This window comes from Erpetoichthys calabaricus, chromosome 8 (assembly GCF_900747795.2).
Source record: "Erpetoichthys calabaricus chromosome 8, fErpCal1.3, whole genome shotgun sequence".
Classification (NCBI taxonomy): domain Eukaryota; kingdom Metazoa; phylum Chordata; class Cladistia; order Polypteriformes; family Polypteridae; genus Erpetoichthys; species Erpetoichthys calabaricus.
The window spans coordinates 73,507,210-73,524,808 of NC_041401.2; the positions used below are offsets into that span (position 1 = coordinate 73,507,210).

Below are 17,599 nucleotides of genomic sequence, written 5' to 3' on the forward strand. Positions count from 1 at the left end.
AATAGCTGGAAAAGAATATTTATTGGGTGATGATTTCAGGATAAAATTAATACAACAAAGTGCGTGTTTAAGCCAGAATTGTTAAAAGTTGTAGAACTACTGCCTTTCCAACAATTCAAAAAAATGTACTCTTACTACTTTCTTGATAAAGAGTCTTTTTCTTCAACCTGATAAAATCTTCTCTGGTTCCACAGTTGGGGGAAGGACTCTGACTGTTGTTTGCACTTATGCGGTGAATGACAGTTCAGAGTACCCGGCCTTCTTGGAGTCCCTGGAAGAAGCACTGCGACGTGCAGCTCCTGGGGACTCTGTCATCCTGCTGGGAGACTTTAACGCTCACGTCGGCAATGACAGTGAAACCTGGAGAGGTGTGATTGGGAGGAACGGCCTCCCTGATTTAAACTCGAGTGGTGTTCAGTTGTTGGACTTCTGTGCTGGATGATCGACTTTATAATTGTGTCTTGGGATCTGTGACCTTATGTCCTGGACACTCGGGTGAAGAGAGGGGCTGAGCTGTCAACTGATCACCACCTGGTGGTAAGTTGGATCAGATGGCGGGAGAGGCTGCCGGACAGACCAGGCAGACCCAAACATATAATGAGGGTCTGCTGGGAACGTCTGGCGGAGGAACCGGTCAGAAAGATCTTTAACTGCCACCTCTGGCAGAACTTCAACCTTATTCCGAGGGAGGTCGCCGAGGTAGTTAAAAAGCTCAGAGGTGGTGGGGCCCCTGGGGTGGACGAGGTTCACCATGGGTTCCTCAAGGCTCTGGATGTTGTGGGGCGGTCCTGGTTGACATGTCTCTGCAACATCACATGGACATCGGGGGTAGTGCCTCTGGATTGGCAAAACGGGGTGGTGGTCCCCCTTTTTAAGAAGGGTGACTGGAGGATGTGCTCCAACTATAGGGGGATCACACTCCTTAGCCTCCCCAGTAAGGTCTATTCAGGGGTGCTGGAGAAGAGAGTTCGGTTGATGGTCAAATCTCGGATTCAAGAGGAACAATGCGGATTCTGTCCCGGCCGTGGAACACTGGACCAGCTCTACACCCTGGCCAGGATCCTGGAGGGGGCATGGGAGTTTGCCCAACCAGTCCACATGTGTTTTGTGGATTTGGAGAAGGCATTTGACCGTGTCCCTCGAGGCATCCTGTGGAGTGTGCTCCGAGAGTATGGGGTACAAGGCTTGTTGTTACGAGCCATTCAGTCCTTGTACAGGAGGAGCAGGAGCTTGGTCCGCATTGCCAGTAATAAGTCGGACTCGTTTCCTGTTGAGGTTGGACTCCGCCAGGGCTGCCCTTTGTCACCGATTCCATTCAGAAATTTTATGGATAGAATTTCTAGGCGCAGCCAAGGAGCGGAGGGGGTATGGTTCGGTGACCTCACAATCTGTGTCTGCTATTTGCAGATGACGTGGTTCTGTTGGCTTCATCGGACAGTGACGTCCAGCTCTCACTGGAGCGTTTGCAGCAGAGTGTGAAGTGGCAGGGATGAGAGTCAGCACCTCTAAATCCAAGGACATGGTTCTCAGCCGGAAAAGGGTGGAATGCTCTCTCCGGGTTGGGAACACATTACTGCCTCAAGTGGAGGAGTTCAAGTATCTCAGGGTCTTGTTCAAGAGTGAGGGAAGAATGGAGCAGGAGGTCGACGGACGGATCGGTGCGGCATCCGCAGTAATGCGGGCTCTGCAACAGTCCATCGTGGTGAAGAGAAAGCGGAGCCAAAAGGCGAGGCTGTCGATTTACCAGTCGATCTACGCTCCTACCCTCACCTATGGCCACGAGCTTTGGGTAATGACCGAAAGAGCAAGATCGCGGATACAAGCGGCCAAAATGAGTTTTCTCTGCAGAGTTGCTGGACTTTCCCTTAGAGATAGGGTGAAGAGTTTAGTTATCCAGGAGAGACTTGGAGTAGAGTTGCTGCTCCTCCGCATTGAGAGGAGTCAGTTGAAGTGGTTTGGGCATCTGGTCAGGATGTTCCCTGGGCACCTCCCTGGGGGAGTGTTCCGGGCATGCCCCACTGGGAGAAGACCACGGGACAGACCCAGGACACGCTGGAGGGATTATATCTCCCGGCTGGCATGGGAACGCCTCGGGGTCCTCCCAGAGGAGCTGGAGGAGGTGGCCGGGGAGAGGGAGGTCTGGGCTTCCCTGCTTAGGCTGCTGCCCCCGCAACCCGACCTCGGATAAGCTGTGGAGGATGGATGGATGGATGGATGGATGGATGGAGGTTGGATGGTTCCACAGTAAAATACTTTGCCAGAATGAACATCCTCCAGACCATGAAAGCTCCAGATGTTAAGGGACAGGGAAATCTAGCTTTAAAGGTCTGTATAGTTTGTACTATAAAAGCTTTAAAATTGTATCATAGGTAGTATCTGAATGAAGAGAAGGCCTTGCTGTGCTCTCCCTGAAGGGTTAAGACAGAAAACTCAGCATAAAAGCTGATCTAAGGTAACACAAATGACTTGATGTTACAGAAAGTGTTTAGTGCTAGGAAATATAACCAATTTGTTTTTCTTCAGGAACCATGGAATAGTTCAGATGTGAATTCTCTGTGTAGGAGGAGGTGTTCCCTGCAACTGCCACATTAATTACTGCCTGAAATGGATATTTTTCCACATTACTGCCTGGTACACATTCATGTCACTGGTTGGATAGCTTTCACCATCAATGAATCATGCAGGCTTTTGTTAAATAATCAAGAACAGGCATTTGCTAAGTGTTGTGGTTTAATGAAATTGTAAAATTCAATATGCTTCCAAATTAAGTTTTGTTCAATAAGCTATATATACCACCCCATAAGAAATATTGCTTCTTTAACTAAATATGTCGTTTAGTTATCCTCCATTCTTAACAAGCATTTGAGTACAGTTAAAGCAGCTGTGTGCAGTAAGTTCATATTAAGATATGACTAAGTTATAAACTTAGTGATTGATAGGATTTTAAAATGCTTAATTCACTCACATGGAAATGTTTACATGCAAAAACATATTGCTTTATATAATATTTTTCAGGTAAGGAAGACAGACATTCCAAGGCAGTTCTGTCTTCTTTACCTGAAATGAGTTTCAGGATATGGTAGATATGCTCACTAATCAAGGCACAGGACAATGGTGAAATACTGTATGTTGTCCACTACATGCAAATAAAAATTTCACTGTACTCTGTACATGCAAAAATAATGACCCTGTAAACCTATAATGTACTTGTAAAGGATGACAAGAATATGGCCAAACTATAAATGGGATGTGGGATTGCAAATTACTGCAAACACACATTGCTAATGTGTATTGTACATATTGAACTTGTTAGATATTAACAATTATGTATATTTTAGGCTTTAACTTTTTAAACTCTAAGACAGCCAAAAGCAGGCAGTCTAGTAGCACTGTAGCAGCACTGCTTCCTTGCAACAAGGAAAATGGGTTCATGGAGTTTGCAGGTTCTCCCTGTGTCCTCGAGGGTTTCCTTCAAAAGCCCAAAGTCATGCGGGTTAGGTGCACTAGAGTTACTAAATTAGCCATAGTGTGTATGTGTGTTCACCCTGCAATGGACTGGCACTTTGTCCAATTGCTGCTCCTGCCTTGTGCCCAATGACTGCTGTAGGGGGTTAAAAAAAATGGACAGTCAAAGCAAAATGTAATATCTCAAAATATACACTGTGTAAGGGACTACTAGCAATTACTTCTAGGAGAAAGAGGGGTCATAGAGCTGAATCAGCCACTACATAAACAAATATTAAAGTCATGTTTGTATATGACCATCACTCCCAGAATTGTTCCAACGAAAATCAAAATGCAAAAATTCAACCAACACGAGAAGAGATATTCAACTGAAATATTCTGATCTCCATTTAAAATCCCCACTTTATATGAAGTCTTATTGCTAATCATTAATTTGATTACTTCAAAGACCTGACCTTCCTTTTTAGCACAGTGTGTTTCTGCATGAAGCTGGAAGCTATCCAATTTAAAGAGTTCAGCAATGTGTCACCCACTTTAAAATCAACACTAAGCAGCAGTTTTTAAAATAATTCTTGCATTACCACCTTAAAACTTCACAAAGCTGTAGCACAGAAAACTTATCTTTAGAGGTACATGGGCATTATACAAACATAAGCGCTCTAGGGAGTATGGAAATAAAAAAATCGTAACATTTGCAAATTAGCCAATATATATTAATATTGCTCCATTGGATTAACAGTGTGTACAGATTATTTTGCTTTTAATTAAAAGATCATATTTCAGTACTGCATGATAAAAATACATTTCATCATTCTAATCTCTTGCATTTAGGACTTTTTTTTTTATTTGATGTTGTTAATCCCTGTGGGGAAAATTGTCTTTTCACATGACCTTTGTTCTACCCAGTTTTTAAGATTCCCTTTAAATATTAAGAGTATCATTTATGTAATTTCCTATAATCAATTAACTGAAATTTCATTTTAATCTGAGGGTACAAGGAAAGGATCCAAAAATATATATTCACCCATTATGAGAATTGCTTAAATCAATGATTGCCATATCTAAAAGCCTATCCCTGCAACATCAAGCAGTTCCAAAGTTGGAATGTAAAATCATTTTAAGAGGAAAAATAAAAAGCTAAACTTCACAAAATAGAAAGCTCAGACAAAATTAACTCTGACTACTGACAGAAAATCAACTTCAATTTTGATTGATCTTAAATATTAAAGGAATACTAAATCCAAAAATGACATTTTGTTTAGTCATTACTTATACCATGTGCTTTCCAGTGACCGCAGGAAAAAAAAATTTGTCTTGTGTTTTCATGCAGAAAGAAAAAATGTTTATGACATCATAAAACTAATGGTGACCAGATCTGTCCAACAATAAACAATGTGAAATCATTCACGAGAGAAAAAAATTCTCACATAACTAATGTCATGTAATTAGAGTTTTATCATGATAATTCTTTTCAAATCACTTGATATCGATATATATCACAACATAAATCAAAACACAATTTCAGTCAAGCTTAATGGTTCTTTTTTACTCCTAAGTGAGATGTGAAAACATAATATTAATTTTGGTTTAAATATTTATTTTCTTTCAGAAGTTGAACACGGCAAATGTACTGTAGAACATTATACAACCGTATTTCAAATTAGTAAAATAGCTATATACTAGCCAAAGCCTACAGTAGCATACGGCGGTGTAAGAATAGAAACGGAAAATGGTGAGAAAGGAATTCAGAAATCAAGAAGAAATAAATACTTCTTGAAAGACGTATTTGTGAATAGGTGTTTTGGTGGAGACGACAGATAATGAGTCGAAAGATCTACTTGTACTACAATATCAAGTCTGTACTCTGGTCTTTGGGTATCCGACAGTGCATGTAGAATTTCCGGCCAAGCAGGATTATTAAAGTGATAAATAAATCAGGCTTTCTGAATTTACGTACTATGGCCATGGCATCCTGATAGTTTTGTTGCATGTATCTTGGACTTCCTGGAAATGTTGACAGTAATATAATAATTTTGCCTACACATACGTTATTTTCAGCATTTGCTTGCAGTGCGTCTTATAGTCCTTTGTATTATTCCACACGCAGATCTTGTTGATGTAATCTGAGATAGTTGAGACGTGTGCCCTCTGTTTTAACATACGCATCTACGACGTACTGTTGGAATAGTTTGCCGCTGGAGTGCAAAATACTAAATGTATTCCTCATTGCTAATCTGTACACGTAAAATTGGCATTAAGTAAGCCTTATTCGCTTGCCGGTTCTTTTATCGGGAACATGTTGTAAATCTTTGTGCCAGCCAATGTCTCCGTAAAGGAATAAAAGTGGGTAAACCATAGGATCGCAATTCATATTGAGTGTGGAAATCTGTTTAGAGGAGTTGCCTATGGGATAGATGCAAATGTCCCTTTCGGCAGGCGGTTCGCCATCTTCTCCCGACGAAAATCGCTGCAATATCGGTGTGACATGTCGGGGCATTGTATCGTCGTAAGTCCTGCCTAGGGTTTTCCTTGAAAACCATTCGTACAGATGCTGTTGGATTGGACTGAGCGATTTTATGCATGTGTTTTTATGATTTAGCGAAGGGGTTGATGGTTCTGAGCACGGAATCTAGCTGGGGAAGTAAATTTTCGCTGCAGAGTTTGCTTTATTTTGTAAGCGTACTTCAGTAGCTTGCGCTGTGTCAAAAACATACAACTGTCCATATCTTGGAGAGGTAGAAGTGTTAGCATATAATGGAGAGATTTGGTGATAAATTTGCCCATGTATTTTAAAACAGTATGGTCCGTAGCCAGGAGGTTGAGTTATCTGTGCACCCATGGAAGCAAACGCTAGAGAAGAGTTATATTCTCGAATGTGTTCACGATAATTTTTAGCTTCTGATGTTTGCTGTGTAAGAAGCTGTTGTAAACACACAAGTGGCTCCCGCAAAAGGTCGTAAAGCTACTTTACCATTGTTGCAGCACCTCGAGTACTTGTTGGATGTATTACGCTCTTGGACGGGAAGACAGGAATTAGGTGAAGTACCACCTGTGGTAATGGGAAGAGGATTGTGTGTATGTCTGCTGAGACTGCGTTGGTTTGGAAACGTTGCTTTGCAGATGTCGCATTGCAAGAGTTATGAATGAGTTTTGTTGTGTTTAGTCAGACAATCCTGTGTAGTGAACTTCTTATTGCATTTCTGGCACTCATATAGTTGTTGGGAAGAATGCCTTTTCTTGTGTTTAGCAAGTGAGGTTCACGTTTGAAAAGTTTTGTTACAGGAATCGAACTGGAAGAATGTGGGGAAGGGTTTGGAGGAGGACGAATTGGAATGGAGAAATGCTGTGTCGGCTGCGTGTGGGCGGGACCGGTTTTGAAGTGGAAGCAGGACGAACCAAAAGAGAAAAATATATAAGAGATAATAAACTAAAATCTTAATTCTGACCAATCAAAAGCTTCAAGTGTACAGGAGAACACAAACAAAATGCACAACTAAATTCTTTGGTCAATTCCAAATAAATAAAATAAAGTCTCAATTCTGACCAGTCGAAAGCTTTCACGTTTCACTGGAGAACACACTAAATTTGTTGGTCGATTCCAAATAAATAAAATCTGAATTCTAAAATCTTAAAGTTTTCAAGTTTTACGGGACAACACAAAGTAAATTCTTTGGTCAGTTCCAAATAAAGCAGGTATTAATATAAAATAAAACCTAAAACAAACTACCTCTATACTGTTATCCTTTCCTTTGTATAGACTCAATCTGTTTTTAACGGTTGGGAATCAAACACAATAAAATAAAAACACTATATAAATCCTCAGTATAAATTCAAGCAAATTTCAAATGAAAAAACAAAGGAGAACTTAACAAAATTGACATTCACTAAATTGTGGTCAGCTCATGCCCCAAGGCAAAAAAAAAGGCAGGCACAAGAAATCTTCCATTAGTGCAGCACTTGCTTGGGTCTGGGACTGTAAAGTCTGGCATCATGCGTGTTCCAAAGAATGGCACTGCTTCAGATGGTACAAAAGATTAGTGGTATTAACAGTCTTTGTGTGGAACATGCTTTTGAGAATTTGCAGTGAATGCTACTCCGCTTCTTGTCAGACTTTAAATACCCAAAATATCTCCACACTACCAAATTCTTTGGACCATTCTTTTCAATAATGTTCTCATCTTTTGAGCCTTGGCCTGTGTCCGCTAAGGTGTCTTCTTCAGTAATGCAGTTTTTTTCCCCCCAAGTTTTTGTTGACATCTTCTGTCAGCATTTTCTCTTTTATCTCGTTCCCACTCCCGAGGTACTGGTGTGCAAGGCTCCTGCAACCCAAACATTAGCACGTGTGTTGCCGTCATCTCCATGCTGTTTGCAAACTAAACTGACATGGAAGTAACTCTAGTTCAGCCACATGATTGGTTATGAATGGTGCTATTCTCACTATCATTGGCTTTTCAAGTTGTCTGTCAAAACGTGGATGAAATGAGTTATATCGACTTTCTATTGACCATGTCTTAGGTTTCTATTGAGGAAAAGTTATTTCATAATAATTATCTTTGTTGTTTTATTGCCAAGCCATACAAGTAATCCCCCCATGTCTCTTAACTAGTTGTATAGTCAAAACAACCACATGTGCTTTTACTGCAAAAATATTAACTGTTACTTCCTGAAAACTTTACATTGAATTTAAACAGGAAAGATGTAACTCCCACAATACTATGCATTTGACCTGAAGATTCTATCATCTCCCTCATTCATTGCTCAGGAGTCCTACCTTCAACTCAAACGTACTGTATTGTGGAAAAAACATCTTTCCTGTTTCTTACTTTATTTCCATGGATATTTTCAAATTGTCACTGAACAAAAATGGTCACCGTTACTGTTCTATAAAGTCAAACATTTTTCTCATTATGCATAAAAACATGACAAAATTAGAATTTAAAGAAGAGACTAGATAATTGTTTTCTCTCCCATTACTAAAAAGCACATGGGAAAATAACATTTAAAGAAAATATTTCTGGTTGTAGTACTTCTTGAAATATGCTTTATTATGAAACTTACAACAATTTCATTTTAGTCCCTGTCCCACTCCATTGGTCCCTTGAGCAAGGCCCTTAGCCAGAGTATATCAAAATCCAATAAATTATATCAAAATAGTATCCTCAAAATGCAATTCACTTTTCCCAGCAATTCTCACATTCCTGTTAAACAATCTTTTATTACCATGTACTGAAAATTAGCCGATTTTTTCCTGGATTTCTAACATGGCAGCAAATCATCCTCCCTTCAAACTCAATCTTAATTTCAGGAACAAAAAAAAAAGTCAGAGGGAGTGAGATCTGGATAAGGTGACAACTACTTTCTTTTTTGGTCAAAAACTCTTTGGTAACGCAATGACTGCACGTATGCTGTCAGGATGCAAAATGCAGTTTTGTGCTCTGAACACGTTTTCCTGATGCTTTCCTGAAGACACATCGGCAGTTCATTGTAACAGCACTAATTAACAGTCTGATCACATGGAAACTGTTTATTGAGAAGTCCATTAATGTCAAAAATCACCATTACTGTGACCTGACATGACTGCAGAAGAGTCAGAAACACAAGAAGTGACCTTATGCCCAAAAGAATAATCCATGACACACTGGAGCCAAACACTGTCTACATAGGTGTATACATATTCACTCTCCTCTTATCTGTGTGGGTTTTCCCATATGCTTTACTTAACCAAGTCCATGCCTGAACATGAAATGCATAGACCTGACACTCCATCCAGGACTAAATAACATCCAACGCTACTGTGACTGGCTGCACCCACCTGTAATCCCATATAATGTTAAGTAGGTTCACAAAATATACCTATATTAAAAACTACCCTGCAAATGTATGTATCATCCATAGACAATAAGACGAGTAACTTGTTTTTCCACATACAACAGTAACAAAACATCTCTATTTAAACAAGGAATTTCAAAATAAAATCAAGCATTGAGAAACACAGTTAACTCTTTTACTTTTTCATAAACGAAGCATAAGGAAAGTACTGTAATTGTCCAAAGATCCATTGTCGAGATTTTGATGAATCTCAACGTTTTAGACCTCAGAATCACAGTAATATTTTTACTTTTTCATAAACGAAGCATAGGGAAAGTACTGTAATTGTCCAAAGATTCGTTGTCGAGATTTTGATGAATCTCAACATTTTAGACCTCTCTGACTTTCTTGTATACGAAGTATAGGGAAAGTATTGGAATCCTCCAAAAATTCCATTTCGAGATTTTGATGAATCTCAACGTTTTAGACCTGAGTCCAAAAATACCATCTCTGGAATTATGTCTGTCTGTGTGTGTGCATGTAAACACTATAACTTCAGTACACTTTCACTTAGATCAACCAAATTTTGCATACAAGTATTAGGAACAAAACGTATATTTCTATTAACTTTAGGGCTATTTCCGTTAACGAGAAGTGGTACTTTACCTTTTATTCATGCAGCTGCGAAGTTCAATATATTCAGCTTTACTTTAAAAAAAATTGTTTCATATATTATTAATTTGAATTATTGTTGATGGTTCTTTAATGTACACAATATAAAACTAAAATTATCATCTTGCGGTTTACTCCTCAAATATCCATCCCCAATTCTGAGTATTCAAGAAAGTCTAGGGGAGTTCACTTCCGATTTATTATTTTCTATGGGGCTGTCAAAGTCCAGTCTTCCAGAATCAATGTTCAATGATCGTCATTACCGTTTTCTCAACTAACCATAGCATTTTCTTATCTATGTTTGAAAGAATGGTGCTAAAATGTAACGTATATCCGGAATACAGTCAAATAATTGCCCAGTTCAAAATAATGTAAATTAGTACAATTTATCTAAAAACTGACAAACAGTAAACCAAACAATGAAGGGGATAATTTGTATGTCTGCATAATTTAGAGGAGAAAATATTTACGATTTGAATTCCATTCGTTTTAGAGTTTAACTTGTGTACAATTCAGATATTACGCATCAAAGAGTCGAATGAATTCTGCATCACGAGCATCAAATGACAGGTGCCACGTACATCTAACTACTTACCCAGTAAAGCACCTTGCGCACCTGCAGTGTCTCCTGCGAAGGTGTGTTCACAGGAATGCAGGCGTGGGGAGGCACAGTCTCAACACACCCAGCAGCATTATTCTTTCGGTCTTAAAGCTATTACAATTTGATGTGACATTTAAACCCAAAAGTAACTGAAAATGTACTGTACTTTTTACAGTAACTGCCGTTTCCTAAAAACTGTATTTCAGGTTCTTGAATTTAGACGAATAACTCCAAAGTGCCCAGAACGGCTAGCGTACCGGAAAAGCACGCGGAGTGTCATTAGCAGCTAAGTTCATTTGTGAATAACAATTTATTTTCAAACCACACATTGCACGGACGCCGCTTCGTTTCTGCATAAACCCTTAACGTCCGTCAAAACATATTTGCTCAACATGACCACTATTGCCTCTGTATACAGATTCGCGTAAGAAAGTCTTAGATTATCTCGTCGATTCGTATTGTTTTCATTACTTAGTTCGTTAGTTCGATGTTCTTTTAATCGTACTAGGCTCCGCGTTTGCGAGGCCGAAATTCTCCAGGATATCTCACTTCTCGTTTTTTCTCGCTCTCTTCCGAACGCTGAAGGTTAAACTTGGCGGCTAAGGAGACTAGTTTCTCTTCACTGCCCCCTCCACAAGCTACCCGCACTATGTCCTACCTGCAGGTGCTCCTGGAAGCGGATGGGAAGTATCTGGGCCATCGTGGCGTCCACTGCTTCTACTCTCAGATGGTTCCTACGGCGACTTCTTCAAACGGGTCCAAAACCCACTGCTTCGGAAAGGTCTTGCTTAGCGTCCAAGAATGGCTGTAGGGGCTGTTTAATGAAGAGGGGGTTTCCTTTGAATTAATATGCTTTATTTCTCTTACAAAGAAACAAAAACAAAAAAAGACGAATATGATAAACTACTCTACTCTACCCGCCCTATGCTTTATTTTTAATTTATGGTTTTCCTCAATGAAAAAAAGCAGTGGCCGCAACCCCGAACTCTGGAAACCTGCAATGGCGGCGGAAACAGCTTCAGCAGAGGAACAATCCGGAAACGACTCTGAACCGGGACTCTGCGGAGGGATACTTTACTCTCGTGCTCGAAGAATACATATCTTTGTCAACCTGTATGGTATCATAATTTTAGTTTTGACATATTTTGAATTCACATTGTTTCTATATGTATAAAAAGTTAAACTCTCCCAGTAGATGTTCTGTTCGTGCTATACTAGTTAACTTTCGGGGTACTATTTTTTTTCTGAATCACCTTCTGATTTTTTGCCACATCATGCGTCCTCGTGAAAGTACGTCATTTCCTGATTGGCGCTTGTCCGTTCAACGACCGTGCCTGTAGGGAGTTGTCACTTTAAGGGGCGGCTGTACATTTCCTGGGAAGTATGTGTAGTCTAAGCAATTGAATCCCGAACCGAACATATAAGAAATTTGCTACTCCGATATCTGTTTACAGCGTTTTGTCTGCAATTATCTCACCATTACATTAATTTATTTTGTATATGTGTATGTGACAGAAGTCAAACAAAAATCAGTATTAGCCGCTCTAAAATACTTAATGAAAATGGTGTACGCTCCGTTAGAGTTTGTACATTCGCTTCTTGGTTTGCCTTGCTGTCACCCATCCATTCATTTTCTGAACCGGTGTATTCCAAAACTGAGTTGTGGGGAGTCTGTCTTGACATTATCGGGTGGACGGCAAGAACAACACCAATTATGAGTGTTTCGGTCTTAAATGTTTTATGGCATTTTTCTGTGTACAGTTTACATGTTCTTAACATTCCTACAGGGGTTTGCTCCCATTTCCCACAGACGGGCAGATTACTTCTTCTTCCTCCTCATTTTTTTTCCCCAACTTCTGTGTGGGGTCGATGTGCTTGATCAACCGCATCTCCAAACAGCTCGGTCCTGCACCTCCTTGCCAGTCAAGCCCTTTCCCTTCAGATCTTTAACTTTATCCATCCACCTACGCTTTGGCCTCCATCGCCTCCTCTTCCCGTGTTATTTCCATTCCTATCACTCTTTTGCCCAGATCTTCATTGCGTCTCTGGTAACTGTAAATCGTGATTTTTGCCGTCCATGGCTGATTCTATCCCAACAGAATCGGCAAGAAACAACCCTGATTATGATTATCCATGTTCATCAGAATAGATCATTATTGCATTTGGAATTTCCATTAGTGCACTTGGTGCAACATACATAAAAAGTGGAAAAATGCGAAAACAAACATTCCTAAGACACTGTTAAGTGAATTAACATATCAACAGGACCCATCCATATTCATATACTGCAGTGTCGAAAAATTTCTTCTTGTGTCCAGAGGTTTTTGTCATAATAGACCACATTCTCTTGCCAGAAGGAATTGTCCAAAGTAGTCCATATGAAGGATGGTTATTGTCAGCTATGATTTTGCTTACCTGACAATACTGATAGCATGTAAATCCTGCAATGATACCAACTGGCAGCCAATCATTTTCTCTGCATTTTGCATGATACACTGCCATCTGACCTTTTCTTTGATTATGGCAACAGCATACTAGACTGTGATGGGGGAAGTGAGAATGAACTCAATGATGGCAGTGTAAAAATGCTCCATCATTGTCTCTGTCAGGTCAGTTGCTGCAAAAAAGCATCCTCTGCTGAGCTTTCTTAATGAGCAAACTGATGTTTAGCTCCCACTTGAGATCCTGAGCAACAAGACTGTCAATGAAGTGGAAACACTCCAGTGCATCTACTGGCAAATTGCACAGTGTTGTATAGTTCAGTGCAGTTGGATTACTCCTGAACTCTATTAATATCTCTGCTCTGTTTTGTGCATTGCTTCAGACTGTACTGATTGCACCAAAACACTAACTACACACTGACCTAAGAGCACCCCCACCACTTAATTTTGCTATATATTGCCTTTGATTCTTGTATGTCTAAGCATTTTCCTCTGATGACAGCTCCTGACAGTGCATCCGGAAAGTATTCACAGCGCATCACTTTTTCCACATTTTGTTATGTTGCAGCCTTATTCCAAAATGGATTAAATTCATTTTTTTCCTCAGAATTCTACACACAACACCCCATAATGACAACGTGAAAAAAATTTACTTGAGGTTTTTGCAAATTTATTAAAAATAAAAAAACTGAGAAAGCACATGTACGTAAGTATTCACAGCCTTTGCTCAATAATTTGTCGATGCACCTTTGGCAGCAATTACAGCCTCAAGTCATTTTGAATATGATGCCACAAACTTGGCACACCTATCCTTGGCCAGTTTCGCCCATTCCTCTTTGCAGCACCTCTCAAGCTCCATCAGGTTGGATGGGAAGCGTCGGTGCACAGCCATTTTAAGATCTCTCCAGAGATGTTCAATCGGATTCAAGTCTGGGCTCTGGCTGGGCCACTCAAGGACATTCACAGAGTTGTCCTGAAACCACTCCTTTGATATCTTGGCTGTGTGCTTAGGGTCGTTGTCCTGCTGAAAGATGAACCGTCGCCCCAGTCTGAGGTCAAGAGCGCTCTGGAGCAGGTTTTCATCCACGATGTCTCTGTACATTGCTGCAGTCATCTTTCCCTTTATCCTGACTAGTCTCCCAGTCCCTGCCGCTGAAAAACATCCCCACAGAATGATGCTGCCACCACCATGCTTCACTGTAGGGATGGTATTGGCCTGGTGATGAGCGGTGCCTGGCATTCACACCAAAGAGTTCAATCTTTGTCTCATCAGACCAGAGAATTTTCTTTCTCATGGTCTGAGAGTCTTTCAGGTGCCTTTTGGCAAACTCCAGGTGGGCTGCCATGTGCCGTTTACTAAGGAGTGGCTTCCGTCTGGCCACTCTACCATACAGGCCTGATTGGTGAATTGCTGCAGAAATGATTGTCCTTCTGAAAGGTTCTCCTCTCTCCACAGAGGACCTCTGGAGCTCTGACAGAGTGACCATTGGGTTCTTGGTCACCTCCCTGACTAAGGCTCTTCTCCCCCGATTGCTCAGTTTAGATGGCCAGCCAGCTCTAGGAAGATTCCTGGTGGTTTCAAACTTCTTCCATTTACGGATGATGGAGGCCACTGCTCATTGAGACCTTCAAAGCAGCAGAAATTTTTCTGTAACCTTCCCCAGATTTGTGCCTCAAGACAATCCTGTCTCGGAGGTCTACAGACAATTCCTTTGACTTCATGCTTGGTTTGTGCTCTGACATGTACTGTCAACTGTGGGACCTTATATAGACAGGTGTGTGCCTTTCCAAATCATGTCCAATCAACTGAATTTATCACAGATGGACTCCAATTGAGCTGCAGAAACATCTCAAGGATGATCAGGGGAAACAGGATGCACCTGAGCTCAATTTTGAGCTTCATGGCAAAGGCTGTGAATACTTATGTACATGTGCTTTCTCAATTTTTTTTATTTTTAATAAATTTGCAAAAACCTCAAGTAAACTTTTTTCACATTGTCATTAAGGGGTGTTGTATGTAGAATTCTGAGGAAAAAATGAATTTAATCCATTCTGGAATAAGACTTCAGTCAAACCACTGAATCTAACTTTCCTTCTAGCAACAAGAGTCCAAATATAATGTAATGGTGGGTTTTGTCACAGTTTACAGTTGATTACCATCATCAACTCCTCCTTTTGACAAAAGTCAACATCAGCCCTGAAAGAGTTAATAAACTCCTGGGTTGCTTTGGCTGTATATTTTGGGCCATTGTCCATCTGTATCATGAAACGCCGCCCAATCAATTTGACTGCATTTAGCTGGATTTGAGCAGACAGTATGTCTCTGAACACCTCAGACTTCATTCGGCTGCTTCTGTCCTGTGTCACATCATCAATAAATACTAGTGTCCCAGTGCCACTGGCAGCCATGCACGCCCAAGCCATCACACTGCCTCCACCGTGTTTTACAGATGATGTGGTATGCTTTGGATAATGAGCTGTTCCATGCCTTCTCCATACTTTTTTCCTGCCATTATTCTGGTAGAGGTTGATCTTGGTTTCATCTGTCCAAAGAATGTTTTTTCCAGAACTGTACTGGCTTTTTTAGATGTTCTTTAGCCAGTCCAATCTAGCCTTTCTATTCTTGAGGCTTATGAGTGTCTTACACCTTGCAGTGCACCCTCTGTATTTACTTTCATGCAGTCTTCTCTTTATGGTAGACTTGGATATCGATACGCCTACCCCCTGGAGAGTGTTGTTCACTTGGTTGGCTGTTGTGAAGGGGTTTCTCTTCACCATGGAAATGATTCTGCGATCATCCACCACTGTTGTCTTCCGTGGTAGTCCAGGTCTTTTTGCGTTGCTGAGTTCACCAGTGCTTGTTTTCTTTCTCAGGATGTACCAAACAGTAGATTTTGCCACTCGTAATATTGTAGCAATTTCTCGGATGGGTTTTTTCTGTTTTCGCAGCTTAAGGATGGCTTTTTTAACTTGCATGGAGAGCTCCTTTGACTGCATGTTGTCTGTTCAAAGCAAAATCTTCCACATGCAAGCACCACACCTCAAATCAACTCCAGGCCTTTTATCTGCTTAATTGATAATGACATAACGACGGACTTGCCCACACCTGCCCATGAAATAGCCTTTGAGTCAATTGTCCAATTACTTTTGAGCCCCTGAAATGAAGGGATTGTGTTAAAAAATGCTTTAGTTACCTCACATTTTTATGCAATTGTTTTGTTCACCCCACTGAATTAAAGCTGAAAGTCTGCACTTCAACTGCATCCGAGTTGTTTAATTTAAAATTCATTGTGGTAATGTACAGAACCAAAATTAGAAAAAAGTTGTCTCTGTCCAAATATTTACGGACCTAACTGTATATAATATATATATATATATATATATATATATATATATATATATATATATATATATATATATATATATATATATATATATACAGGTATATTTATATATATATATATAGTGAGACATCCCGGACACCACCAGTCGGAATCCACATCTTTATAAAAAGCACACGTTTATTCGTCCTTAATAAACACAGTGTCACACAGCACACAATGCACACAGCAATAATCACCCCAAATACTCTCTATCTCAGTCCTTTGCCGCCTCTACTCTCCTCCTGGGAGCTTTGTCCTTCTCCCACTCCTGACTCTGGCTCCTCGACTGTAAGGAGGCGGCCCCTTTTATTCCTGCCCGGATGTGCTCCAGGTGACTGATGACGTCCATCCGGCAGCACTTCCTGGTGTGGCGGAAGTGCTGCCCTTTGCCCCGGAAGCCCTCCGTGCGTCCCTGGCAAGTTCCTCCGCCATCTTGCAGAGTGCGGCGAAAGTAACAATATCCGGGTCCCACGAGGTTTAAAGCGCCCTCTGGCGGTGGCCACAGGTCCCAACGAGTTCGAAACTTCTCTCTCTTTTCCCGTGGTCCTCTCCTGCTCCATGGCGGTTGCCCCCTTGTGGCCCGGAAGCTATTCCCACCACCTTCCGGTCCTTTTAGGAGTCCCAGCCAGGTAATGACCCCGGCCATCTGCAACAATATATATATATATATAGTGATTCTTTGGGAGTGTGAAACTTTGCTGGAATTACATAATTCAGTCAGTTAATTTCACATATTCATCGATATCTAGTTGTGTAAGCTGACACAGTCTTGCGAGTGTGTAACTCAGTTGTCAAGGCTGATATCCCATCTGACTAGAAGTCATGTAATGTGGCATCAGCTTAACGCTTGTGAAAGAATACCCTTGAGAAACTGGTCTAACTGTAATTCAGAGTTGACTTCCATGATGGTTTGCATAAAAAACTAAGATAACCCCAGTGGAACCTTGTTTATTATTGAGCACCTGGTGACTCATTGACTATTTCAGTCTTGTATGGCTTGGCCCAAACAAGTGATGGTCGCCACTGCATGGGTTTCCTATCTCTAAGGGTAAAGGTGGGAGTGTGGTCCAACACCCTTCAGGCGATGGACATACAAAAGACTCTTTCTCCATAGTTGCTTCATGTCAAAGCATTGAAATGGCTGTGTGCTGAATATTTGGTGTTATGGTGGACAGAAGAGTATGCTTTTAAGTCGCAAGAAGGAAAATGTCAACTGTTGATTACAAATT

General features: G+C 40.7%; 1 protein-coding gene across 2 annotated transcripts in view; it reads right to left on the minus strand.

The window, feature by feature from the left end:
* The window catches only part of LOC114655660 (clathrin heavy chain 1), a 188,272-nt gene extending 176,692 nt beyond the window's left edge, over positions 1-11,580 (minus strand). For both annotated transcript variants that reach the window (XM_051931312.1, XM_051931311.1), the window contains exon 1: positions 11,205-11,580. In XM_051931312.1, coding sequence (XP_051787272.1) covers positions 11,205-11,246 — 42 coding nt within the window. In that variant the 5' untranslated portion in view covers positions 11,247-11,580. The remainder of the gene's footprint in view (positions 1-11,204) is intronic.
* Between the last annotated feature and the right edge of the window lie 6,019 nt (positions 11,581-17,599).